This window comes from Indicator indicator, chromosome 13 (genome assembly GCF_027791375.1).
Source record: "Indicator indicator isolate 239-I01 chromosome 13, UM_Iind_1.1, whole genome shotgun sequence".
NCBI lineage: Eukaryota > Metazoa > Chordata > Aves > Piciformes > Indicatoridae > Indicator > Indicator indicator.
The window spans coordinates 26520557-26533017 of record NC_072022.1 but is presented as its reverse complement, the minus strand read 5'-3'; the positions used below and the strand labels follow the sequence as shown (position 1 = coordinate 26533017).

Here is a 12461-nt window from a genome sequence, read left to right as displayed (position 1 = left end):
CCGTGTCGGCGGCGATCAGGGATGCCCGGAGACGCGCTGGGAGCGTTCTCTGCTGCCGTCTGGCGGAAGAAAGGTGGTACTGCAGCTCTCAGCCGCACGGCCGGTCGCCGGTAACGGCGATGCAGTGTCTCGATGCCTGGGGGGGGGTGGTGCTGCCGCCTCACTCGTGGCTGCCTCCCGGCCAGGAAAGGCCGCGACCGTCCCCGGCGCGGAAAGCGGCAGCGTCAGGGCCGACCCTGGGCACGTATCGCCCGGCGAGTGCTTGCTGCTGCTGTTCCCAACCGGTACCGCGGGCTTGCCCTGAGGATGCTGTTGACTGCATCCACCTCATGCTTGCGTGGATTGTGTCTGCCTGGACTCGCTCACCTTTTGGAATGAGGGTGAAAAGGGACAAGTGGAGCACTTGCACGCTGTGGACAGGACTTGCTGAAGCTGGAGAGGCCAGACAAAGATAAGAAGTCAAAGGATGTCTGGCTATCAGCAGCCTCCCACTGCAGGCAAGAGGCAGCCTGCCTTTCAGGGTGAGGAAGGGTTCCTCTTTGTAGTGCACAGCAGAGCAGACCACTAGTATGCCCCGTGTTGCTGGAAATGGGTTGCAGGTGAGTGCTGCAGTGATTGTCTGAAGGAGGCGAATGCGGCACCCGAAGGATCTGAGCTGCTCACTCCACATAGGGGCAGGAGATGCTGTCGGTGCTCAGTGCTGCCACCAGGTGTTTAATTGTTTGCACTGCACTTCTGTGGCAGCGTGTGCTGCCGCCGTCAGTGCTCAGTCCTGCTGCCTCGCGTCGAAATACCTGAAAATTCCTGACTGAGGAGAGGGGTGTGAAATTAAAATATGTTTAAAATTGTATGTACTAGCGTGAGGAGTTAGACAGAAATCTCTCATTTTTATGCAGATATTGAAAAATTGCATTCATTTAAAGTGCGCTATAGAGCCGGACGGAGCCGCGCGGCGCCTCCGCGTCCCGCCGCGGCTGCTCTTGGGGGAGGGCTCCGCTGTCCAGCGGTGCGGGCACACACTGCACAGGCCGCCAGCATGGCTCGGCCGTGGGAGCCGAAGGATCCCGGAGAGCCCGAGACTCGGTATTAGGGTTAGCAGAAGACGCCACTTGGCTCATTTCAGAAGTGTTAATTTTCTGAAACCTCCACAGGGAACGCTTCAGCTGCCTTAGTACTGTTAAGCATCACCTCAGAGAGAGCAGAGAGCCACCAAACCTTCCTTCCCTTAAAGCACCACCTCAGCATGTAACAGCCAAGTGACCGGTCACTGCAGTTACAATAGTTGCAGTTAGCCTCACCGTAACTGGGAAGAGGAGAAAAGGAGGAAGAAGAAACCCTTTCTTTTTATACCACACAGATACAGCCAGTTCAGAAGTACAGCCGAGGCTTTGTCATGAGCAGATAGAGAAATTAAAATGGTTTGGTGGTATCAAAGCCACCCAAGATCATATTTTAACTATATTTCCTCTTTTTTCTCTTAATAGTAAAAGGTCTGTAAGGTAACAACCTCCAGCAGAGCCAAATTTGGGATGAACACAGATCACTCTCACCTAGCATCGTGAAAAGAGTACAGTGCAGAAAGAGAACTGACTTCCCCTCGACATTGACCAGAATGAGCCTAAAAAAACAGTAGCACAAGATCAGTTTTCTTTTATTCTCTGGCTTCATCATCATAATAAAAGCCAGCATCAAGGAGTTTAAGATTTTTTATTGACAGTTTGACAAAATAATCCTTAATAAACAACATCATGAACAGAACTCAAGACGTTTGTTTGTTAGTTCTGTGTGATACACGAAGGGAGACTTGCATTGAGTTCTTCACATGTTCAATGCAGGGGAAGAACCTGTTGCTTATCCTCCAGAATATCTTTCTCCTCATCCATTTGGCTTTCCTCCCAACCCCTTAAAAGAAACCTACCACAATGATTTCTCACCGAGATGTCAGATGATTCTTCCAAGTCATTGCCATAAGACTGATTAAAAAAAAACAAGCCCAAAGAAAAACATTTCAGCAACAGATTAAAATTAATTAAAAAAAAACATTAACTCAAGTGGTTAAAAGCCTGAAGAAATTAATTTTGTGTATTTTCTATATAGCAGAGTCTCTGGACAGAACAGGAAAACGTTACAAGGCAACTTTGGAAAGCTAAATTTTCCACATTTGTATGAAAAAGCTAAACAATGCCCCAATATTTTTTAGTTTTTAATTAGAAATTATTTAACTGTTGCTACTTTAAATATTTAACAAATCAATATTTAAACAAATCACTTCAGATCACTGTGAAGATTGCTAAAGTCCTTCATTACAAACTTACATCATCGAGGAACTCAATTTGCAAAGAGGACTCTGGTCTTTCAGAAACAGTATTGGGTGTTCCCTTTCTAAAAACAGATGTCCAGTATCTCTTCACCTCTTCAGCTGCAAAATAAATTTGATTTGATGCAGTTCATTTTTTCCTGTTCAAGATTCACTTAACACACTCATTAGGTAATACTAGAAATTCCTTCTTGCATTATTTTTACTTTCTTTAAGCAGAAACTGCTTAAGTATGTAACTGTTCAGCAGTCATAGCAAAAGAAAATAGTTAGGTTCAATAGATAGGAATCTATTGTACCTGTTAAATCATTGACATCATCATCATCATCTTCTCCTTCCCCTCCTCCAGTCACAGCCTGATGGACACTCACTGTTTGCACAGGTCTTACATCTTTAATGCAACTGCCAGAAATTTGATCAACAGGAGTTCTAAAAAAAGGAAAAGAAACCAATCTTAGAAAGTAAATTTTTTTAATATATATATATATATACACATAAAAATTTTATCTATGTGTATATATTAAAAAATTATCTTACATATGCATATATAAGATATATTTTATAGATGTATACATGAAAATATATTTTAAGTAATACCTTATGTATAAATTCTAACAATCATTAAAAATATATAATACTTTTAAAATATTATATATATAATCTTTATCTTATATATGTATATATATAAAATATATTTTATCTGAGTAATATTTTATATCTGAAATATCACAATCATTTAAAACCCCCAAACCACCACAGTGTTTACTGTAGCATCACTAACTGCTGCTGAAAAGCAGCCACACTTCCTAATTTCACTGAGGTGACTTTTCACCTCTGGACTAACAAAACAGCTCTGTAATGTTTATGAAATTATCCTGAAAATCTAACTTCCTTTTCTCCATAAAAATCCTGGAGGAAATGCCCCCAAATCAACCAACCAAGTATCACTGCCAGTCTTTAAATTCCACAATACACTGGTGGCAAAAAGAACTCCTCCAAGGACTACCTCTGCAGTAATTCTGAAGTGTTAAGTCATGGAGCCTGGTTATGATGGTTATTAAAATAAAGCACTCTCTGTACAGCCACCTTGATACTATAGCTAATGTTTTAAAGGATTCAGTGGAATTTTTCTTAATGCTGTTCAGTATTTCTGACTTCTTTCACCACTACCAGCAACTTCAGCAGTACCTTCTGTATTTCTTAAGCAAGAGTTTCTCCATGTAGCTCAGGCCATCCTTCTTGAATTCAATCTGGATTGGTTCCTTTGTAACAGTAGGATTCGTCTGTACCTCAGAAATTCCCACAGACTCTATTAGAATTGGTATTAAAAACAATGTAAAGAGCTACTCAGACTTACAAACTTGCTATTTAACTACATGATTTGGGAATGAATGTCTCAGCAGCTGTCTATGCCTAAGTAAGTCTTTGCTTAATTTCAGAATTTACATGGCCAGTGTGTTATAATTACATAAGTCTATCAGCAGCCAGTAAAAACTCATTTAGTACAGCTTCTGGGATAAAGGATAGTGGGGGGAAATCCATGACTCCACAGATAAAAATGCCACCATATGGCAGGAAAGAAGAGAAAAGAAAAATCAGACAAGAGGGTTTACTTCATATCTTTCCACAGGTATTTCAACTGATTGAATCTTTTCCCTGGGACAAAGAAATATGAAGATTCTATGGAATACAAGCAGAAAAGGTACTTGCATACAACACACAAAATCCTGAGCCATGCACATTCCTTGTCTCAGTTAAAAGCTGTGACCTTATGCTTGAGCATTACAGCTCCCATTGAAGTCTCATGTCAGAACAAGGCCACAGAGAAGGGCAAGGACACAGTCTGAGCAGTCAGGCCAACAGCACAGTTCATTGCAAGAATTGGGTAAACACTATTCTGCACGTTAGTGGTTGCTATCAATTTGTAAAGCAACATAGAACATGTAAGAAGAAACATTTAGTACGCTCACTAACATTTAGTATCTGCCTTCACGGATCAGACATCTGCTACTCCACCAAAATGGCTCCTAAAGCTTTGAAAATGTCATTAAACCAGAAAAAAAAAAAAATCATACCTGATAGGACCTCACTGGCACGTGGATGTTCTCTGTCATCACGATTACCTTTTCTCCACTGAAGCAAAGCTTCCTGAAAAGACCTTGCAGATTCCTCCTCATTAAATGTACCATTTAGTAATAATCCTTTCTCCTGATTTTCAAGGCTTGGGCAGGTTGATTCTGAAGGTGGTTCCTAAATCAGTTCCACAACATAATTAATGTATCTTTGGTGATGATAATCCTCTCCTCAGTAACATACAACAGCAATGACATTTGAGTGGCCAGACTCAGTTCAGTAGCACCCAGCAACAGGACCAGGGGCAATGAACACAAACTGGAACCCAGGAGGTTCAACCTAAACATAAGGAAAAAATTCTTTGGTGTGAGGGTGCTGGAGCCCTGGAGCAGGCTGCTCAGAGAAGTTGTGGAGTCTCCTTCTCTGGCAAGATTGCAAACCCACCTGGACATCATGATCCTGGGCAAGCTGCTGTGGGTCACCTTGCTTTAGCAGGGGGAGGGGGATTGGACTGGATGATCCTAAGAGGTCTCTTCCAACCCCTACCATTCTGGGATTCTGTGATTTTTATTATCAGCTATGGAACTTGCAGCACTCTGTTTCCTGGGCTTAATCTAGGTACCCTGGTAATCAAGATCCCTCAGCTTTGTGTGTCCTTGCTCACAACTAAATTACAAAACACAACAAAAAAAAGTTTGTGTAAGCACACAAAAAAATCATTTAACTTAAATGTTTTTAAGCAGGCAGAAAGCAGTAGCCACGGGCAGCCTACATTATCTATGGATATTATGTTGACAGTCATGAACAGGGGATGGCCTGATCCCTCACTTGACACACTAAGGAAATCTCATTGCCACTCTACCTAAGGTGTCCTAAATAACAAAAAGAATTATGTTTATTTGGAACTGTGCACTACCTCAGCACTGCCTGCTGACATTAGCAGAGATGAAAACTTGTCTGGTGTGACCTTTACTTTCTTCTGCTCACAATTAATTTTCGGTCCATTCAGATTCCCTTCCGTGCTGAAGTGATCAAGGATTTCCAGGTTTCCAACATGCCTATTGGCTTCTGTCTGTCAATGAACCATTATGAAACCATTAATTCAGTATAAACATACTCAAATATTCCACCAAACAGCAAATTACAAGCAGGTAAGTAACTGCATACTGAAGAGTGATGGTGACATAAGCACAGAAACATTTCAATACCCAATAGTGTGCAAATATGTGAGCAAAAATTCCATACCTGGATATTCCAGAAGGTACCACACAGGCCAGACTAAGGGAGGTGCTTTACTCAGCACATACCAGTTAAACAAATTTATGAGCTATGCACCTCATTAATGAGGTTCTGCTTATGAAGCTTTTTAGTAGATAGAAACATCTGTAGAGGTCAACGCAGGGAAAAGGTTCATTAAGGGACCAACTGGAATAGCAGTTCCCTAGTTCAAGAGTTAGGGGACTGTTGGAGAGATGCCACGAAGATGCTAAGTGGACTGGAGCATCTCTCTGGCAAGGGGAGATTGAGAGACTTGAGACTGTTTAGCCTGGAAAGGACCAGACTGAGAAGGGATCTTCTCAATGCTCATCAATAGGTAAATGGTGATGGCCGTGAGGATGGAGCTGAGCTCTTTTTATTGGTGCCCAGTGACAGGACATGGAGCAACGGGCAAAAAGTAGAACACACGAGGTCTCACTTAAACACAAGGAAAAATTTATTTGCTGTGGGGGTGCTGGAGCCCTGGAGCAGGCTGTCCAGAGGAGTTGTGGGGTCTCCTTCTCTGGAGAGATTCCAAACCCGCCTGGACATTTTGATCCTGAGCAACCCGCTGTGGGTGACCCCGCTTTAGCAGGAGGGTTGGACTGGCTGATCCCCGGGGAGCCTTTCCAACCCTCATCGTGTGATTCTGTGTGACAGGGGCTGCGGGAGCGGCTACTGTGGGGGCGCAGCGCCGCCTGGCGGCCGGCCTCAGCCAAGCAGCGCTGCCCACACCCCGGGCACAGTTTCGGTGGGGGCAGAGCGCGCCCGGCCGGGCTCTCGTACCAGGGACAGTCCAGCCGCTGCCCATGGCATCGCAGGGCTCCTAGCCCAGGGAGAATCCACTTGCCGCCCCACAAGCCCCCAAAAAACTCGGTACTGGCTCATATAAAAATCCGAATTGCACATCAAAAGCTCGCAGGAAAAAAAAAATCCGCATCCTTTGCGAGGCTGAGGAGGATTTGATTACACAGGCAGAGTATTAATTTTTAGGTGAGCATTAACGAAACTGGGGGTGGGGTGCAGAATGCGAAGAAAACACAACAACAAAACAACCCCAAAATCTCCCCGCAACCGAAAGAATCCGAGAATAAAAACAAACAACCCCCCCCCAAAAAGAACCCCCCCCAAAAACCCCAAACACCAAAGAAAAAAACAAACAAAAACAAACAAAACCAACCAAACCAAACCCCCAACCAAACCAACACCCCCCCCCAAAAAAAAAAAAAAAAAAAAGAATGGCATTAAAGCCACAATTTTCTTAACAGAGATTTAAAATCCCCAGGTACGTCCCCACCCACCCCCCACCCCCTCAGCAAAAACATTTAAAAGACTCCCACAAATATCATCTGCTTCTGGTTTGAGTGTTAGCTCCAACTGGTTTAATTTTCCCTAAACTAATACAAATCACAATGTGTTGCGGAGTAGGAAGGAGATGATCCTTCTAAGAGATTTTTAGATTAAAAGTAGTATTTTCTTATTCACCAATAGAACTCTATTTGTGCAAATTACTTCAAAAATCAAATAGTATGGAGCTATACCATATTTTGGAGGCTAGCTTTTCTGTTTATACTTGCTAAAAGTCAATAACTCTTTTAAAATATATAAATCACCTCATACTAATGCTAATTTCCACTTTAACATAGCCAGCTCGGAAAGCAGTCAGAATTAAAAACATGTCCTGGTGCTAATAAGTATTTAAAATTAAAAAAATATTCATGGACCACTCAATTTTACCCTATTTGCCTGAAACATCTATCTTATTTTAATCATCCAGTAGTATTCTATAGTTAGGTATGAGATCAGTCTTCCTCAGTCACATTCACCTGCTGAGCAAGTTAATAAAAACACAGCTTACAGAAACTCCCTGATAACAGAATTGTGCACTAAGTGGTTATCACAGCAAGAAATCCTAGAATTGAAGTGGGTATCACCAATGTATTTTGGGAAACAGATTAAAAAAAAAAAAACAAAAAAAAAAACCCTACTGCTTTAATTTTAACCCCAGCAAGATAAGATATTTAAATAAATTAGGATAAAACTAATCTCAAATAGGTAAGAGTATTTTTCCCTCCTGTTTATAAGTTGCTGCACATCTAATAGTTAATATGGCACCTCTTAGGGAAGCTTTGTTTTCCCAGCAGAACAAACTGCAAGAATGAGGTATGAAAGTAGCTTCAATTCACCAGAAAAGCTAAACCAAAAAGCTTCAAACAAGCTTGCTGACTTTATCATTTCTAATACTGCCATCAGATGGTTCTTTTCACAGAAGGACAGAGGCAACAAGTAACGACTGCCACAGACTGCCATAATACAGCTGCATCGGGCAGGAAGCTGACGTACAGAAAGCTAAGCTAAGCTGCTGTATTAACACATTATATTCTGTTCTATAAAGTGATTTTAAACCCCATTTACTTACCAGCAGTGCACTCTTTATTTCATGTATTCCAGGTGCTATCCTCTTCCCTTGAGATTTTTCATGAGCTACAGCATTTGCCACCTCATGCCTAATTCGTTCTTTCACTGGCTCTGATGGAAACAAACACAAACCCCCAACATACTGAGTACTTCTGTCTTATTTATTGCTTAATTACAGTAACTTCCAAGACTCAGATAATCCTAAGTTTGTGATTTTTTTTTTATTTAGTTAACAAAGGCATCTTTACCTTGAATCTGTTCTTTGAGTATTTGCAACTTCACTTTTCCTGAAGAGACCTACACAGGAAAAATATTTACACACACATATATAAAATTAATGCAAGTGTAACTAATAGAGAATTAAAATGTTATTGTTTCTAGGAAAACAAACTGCTTCTAGCCCAGCATCCATTTAAAGAGAAAATTACATGCATTGTTCATGACAACTACTAAATTCATCACCAGTTTCCCTCTCCATCCATGAAATGACACTGTCCTTGTTAGCCTAGCAAGTGTTTTCCTTACTAAATCCATGATTGGTTTCCCTCCCCAACCATGAAATGCCAGACACTATCCCTAGCAAGTGTTTTACTCAAGCATAGGCCTGCAGAACTTTCATAACCATAGTGACCTAAGCTCAGTGTCAACCAATGAAGTCTACTGCACATGTATCTATCTATAGTTTGTGCAGGGGGAGGTGTTAGTTTGTTTTCCTTCTGCTTCTCCTCATTAACCTTCCATGATCTAGCACCCTGGTAACTAATAATTTTCAACATCTTTTCTCAGGTTTTCCTTGCAAACATAGTCCACCCTTTGTCCTCACTTTTCCTCCTCCTTCTTATGCACTTGCAGTCATTTTAATTTTGTCCTTTGGAAAATTCTGCCCCACTCCTCCTCTCCTTTGTCATCACAGCTGATACCTGAAGTCTTTGGAGTAATAACAGTTCTGAGCTACTTGTCTCAGAAAAGGGGAAAGAGGTGGGTTAGAAAAAACCTTTTCATCCTGATCCTCTCTTCTGCCCAAATGAAATGGAGTTGGCTGGGAAGACCTTCACACCCAACTGTTGCTGCTTCAAAAGACTTCAAATACCTGCTGCAATGGCTTAGCCTGAAGCTGTCATTGTCTGCTGCTCCTCTCCAGATTTACATAAACTTCAGTTCAGCCAGTTTCAAATGGTCTCCCTTAACTACCAGCTCTCATTTCAACACAGCATATACAGCATGGCTCCCAGAAACAAAAATGGTAAGAGAAAACTCTCTTTTTAGGTCCTGCTCAGTCTAATTTGCATGCTTCTCCAGATATCAATGTCTGCTAAAGGAACGAGGAAATGCCTCTAAGTTGAACTAGTTTGGATTTGGGGATCCCCTACAGATTTTTTGTACTAACTCATGGAACAAGTAAAGAACATAAGCTCTGTTATCACAACTGGTATTTCAGCAGGACTCATGAATGCTCTTTGTTGATGGATATACCTAATGCTCACTTCCAGGATGTATAAAGCCTCGAGGACAGGAGCCTAAGCTTTTAAAATGATGAACTTATTTCACCAGAGAATGAAATATTAAAGACTAGGTTATTACAGTGGGAAGTGATAACACTCCTTACAATGTCCAGTCTTCAGCTACTTACAAATCTGACCAAGTTTTACCAATCCCAGACGTCTGCCTTATCCTTAATATTTTGTGAAAGTTTAAGCAAAATTGTCCTAGTCATTTATTATGCACATAATCAAAACAAAATTTTCACTGATTTAGCAGGAAAGTTCTGCATCCTTCATTTTAGTTTTAAGCAAGGACATAATAGAATAAAAGTCGATTGATAAATTTAACCTACATTTTAAAACACTCAGAAGAATTCAGTCTCAGGCCATTAGAACGGACTGAGTCCAGTTCTTCTCCAAGGGAATGCTTCAAATATCTTACTTCACAGAATGATGGGGATTAGAAGGGACCTCTGGAGACCATCTAGTTCAACCCTTCTGCTAAAGCAGGGTCACCCCAAGCAGGTTGTCCAGCATCACATCCAGGCAGGGCTTGAATCTTTCCTGAGGGAGACTCCACAACCCTTCTGGGCAAACCTGGTCCTAGTATTCCAGCATCCTCAAAGGAAAGGAGCTTCTCCTTGTATTTCATTATGTGGATGTTGCTGTGTTCTAGTTTGTGCCCATTGCCCCTTGCACTATCACTGGGCACCACTGAAAAGACTCTGTCCCCATCCTCTTGACCCCAGGCACTTAGCTGTTGATGAGCACTGAGAAGATCCCCTTCTCAGGCTGCTCTTCTCTAGGCTAAACAGAGCCAAGCCTCTTAGCCTCTCCTCATCAGAGAGAAACTCCAGTCCCCTCAGCATCTTTGTAACTTCTACTGGGCTCTCTCTAGTAGTTCCCTGCCTCTTTTGAACTGGGGAGAACTTGACCAACACTTGGCCAAGTAGCATTGGTCCTTGAGGAACAATGTAGGACTGTTCCAACTACTGTAGACCAAGTGGCAAATTGGATTCTCAATCTCTTTCTATAATTACAGAAGGAAATCCAGAAGCATCATAATAAAGATTGAAGGATATGCAGAAGTTGGGTGAGAGAGGGAAGAGACTGAACTACATAGTCAGATGGGAGTTCTGCTGTGAATGCAAACACCATTATGCAGTGACTGAGTTGAAGGAAACACTTTGTGTATTGTATTTTAATGTTGTGTGCCTTTCTCATAGCTTTTATCTATGAATATAGAGAACGTACACTCAAAATGTCATATGAAGCCTTGTATTTTGACTCAAAATGTACATTAAGCATTGAAAGACAGGCTCCTGATGACTTTCATCACCAAATTAGAATATTAAATCTGTAGAAGGAGTGGTAATTTGCTCTCTACAGCAGTTAAAATCCAGCAGATGATGAAACAGAACTTGATGTTCCTCCAGCTCAAAGGGAACCATAAACCTGGCAAGGAAAACTAAACAATCAGAATTTTTGCTCAGAACCTTTTATTTTTATCACAGTATATCAGAGGTTGGAAGGGACCTCAAGAGATCATCAGGTCCAATCCCCCTGCCAGAGCAGGATCACTTAGGGTAGTCTGCACAGGAATGCATCCAGGTGGGTTTTGAAAGTCTCCAGAGGAGACTCCACAACCCCCCTGGGGGGCCTGTTCCAGTGCTCTGTCACCCTCACTGGAAAGAAGTTTCTCCTCATGTTGACGAGTTTTACAGTATTTTAAATTCCCATGTTCTATACTGTAACTCTACTTCCAAAACTTGTTTTGTTTTAAATAGCTTTACTTGCAAATATCCTGCCAGTTTACTACCTTGTTATTGTTTTCTCTTCTTTGTGACAAAACTTGAGCTTGAGTGGTCATTGGTCTTGTCTGTCCAGATTTCCAGTGATAAGCACTTGATGCCCTGTGAACCAAGAGCAAAAAAGAACTTACAAATTACATCTTGTGTAAGCAAGGTACGGAAGGAGCATCTCATTGGATTCCTTTTTATGAAAGGGAAATTTAACTTACTTCCTCTCTTCTTTTTCTCTGCTCATGTTTGACTTGAGTTGTTGTAACCTCTTCTCCATCTCTTCATTTTCTGTTTGTAACTGCACTTTCTCCAGCTGCAATTCTCTAACAGTTCTGAAGGAGTTGAAGTCATGAAACAGTCATCAGAAATTACAGAAAAGACAGAAAGGTAGCTTAAAGCAGCAAGAAAGAAAAAAAAGTCGAACAACTTGTCATTAATGGTACACCACCCTTCTACCTCCCAGGAAGACTGAAAACAGCTCTGGAGTGCAAACTTCTGGGACCCAAGAATCTCTAATTAGAGAGGAGTATGCTGACAGGGATATGGCTCCTCCAATATAAGCTTTAGAGTGGTCAGCAAAAAAGCAGATACAATTGTGTCTATACTCAGAAAGGTTTGTTGTTTAATATTAGAATAAACTATCCCAGTGAATTCCTTAGTGTTGTTTGTTTACAAAGTTTGTATATTAGATACAGAGCTACACTCATAAAGAAGATTAAAGCCTTGGAAATTGCAGACTGAAGGATAAAAGTATAAAGATACTAGAAAAGAAAAATCATGATTTTTCTTGCTCTTACACAAATAAACTCTTCTACTTAACAGTGCATTAAAACTTATTAAAAACTATGAAAACCATTTCTTTCACCATCAGATAAAAGGCACTTACTTGGCTTTTAATCTCACAGAGGTTCCAGTTTTTGAGCCTGGGAGTATTACAAAATCATTGATGTTCATGATACCCAATATAAGAAGAGGATTTCAGTGATCTACGGGTAGCAATGTGTAGAAATGGGAATTCAACTGAAATTAAAACAGTAAAAACTTGTGACAAATCCAAAAATATTAGTGCATAGGAGAGAAATGGAGCACAGAACTTGTTTATATAAAGTGTCA

The 12461-nt window shown here is 41.2% G+C and overlaps 1 protein-coding gene across 1 annotated transcript; it reads right to left on the bottom strand.

Moving 5' to 3' along the window:
* Positions 1–917: 917 nt before the first annotated feature.
* On the bottom strand, positions 918–12302 carry ZBBX (zinc finger B-box domain containing). The gene is made up of 13 exons (XM_054385759.1): positions 12235–12302; positions 11567–11680; positions 11366–11459; positions 8314–8362; positions 8067–8176; positions 7474–7476; positions 5307–5462; positions 4393–4567; positions 3506–3626; positions 2616–2746; positions 2316–2419; positions 1919–1973; positions 918–1174 (listed from the first exon to the last, which is right to left on the bottom strand). Exons 1-13 carry the CDS (start codon positions 12300–12302, stop codon positions 918–920), a joined length of 1437 nt encoding a protein of 478 aa, XP_054241734.1.
* Between the last annotated feature and the right edge of the window lie 159 nt (positions 12303–12461).

Bases quoted from the DNA above. Each gene is read 5' to 3' on its own strand.
- ZBBX (XM_054385759.1), bottom strand. From the start codon at position 12,302: ATGAACATCAATGATTTTGTAATACTCCCAGGCTCAAAAACTGGAACC. The intron at 8,177-8,313 runs GTAAAGATGCCT...TGTTTCCATCAG, and splicing joins ACTCAAAGAACAGATTCAAG to AGCCAGTGAAAGAACGAATT. The intron at 2,420-2,615 runs GTACAATAGATT...TTTATTTTGCAG, and splicing joins TGATGTCAATGATTTAACAG to CTGAAGAGGTGAAGAGATAC.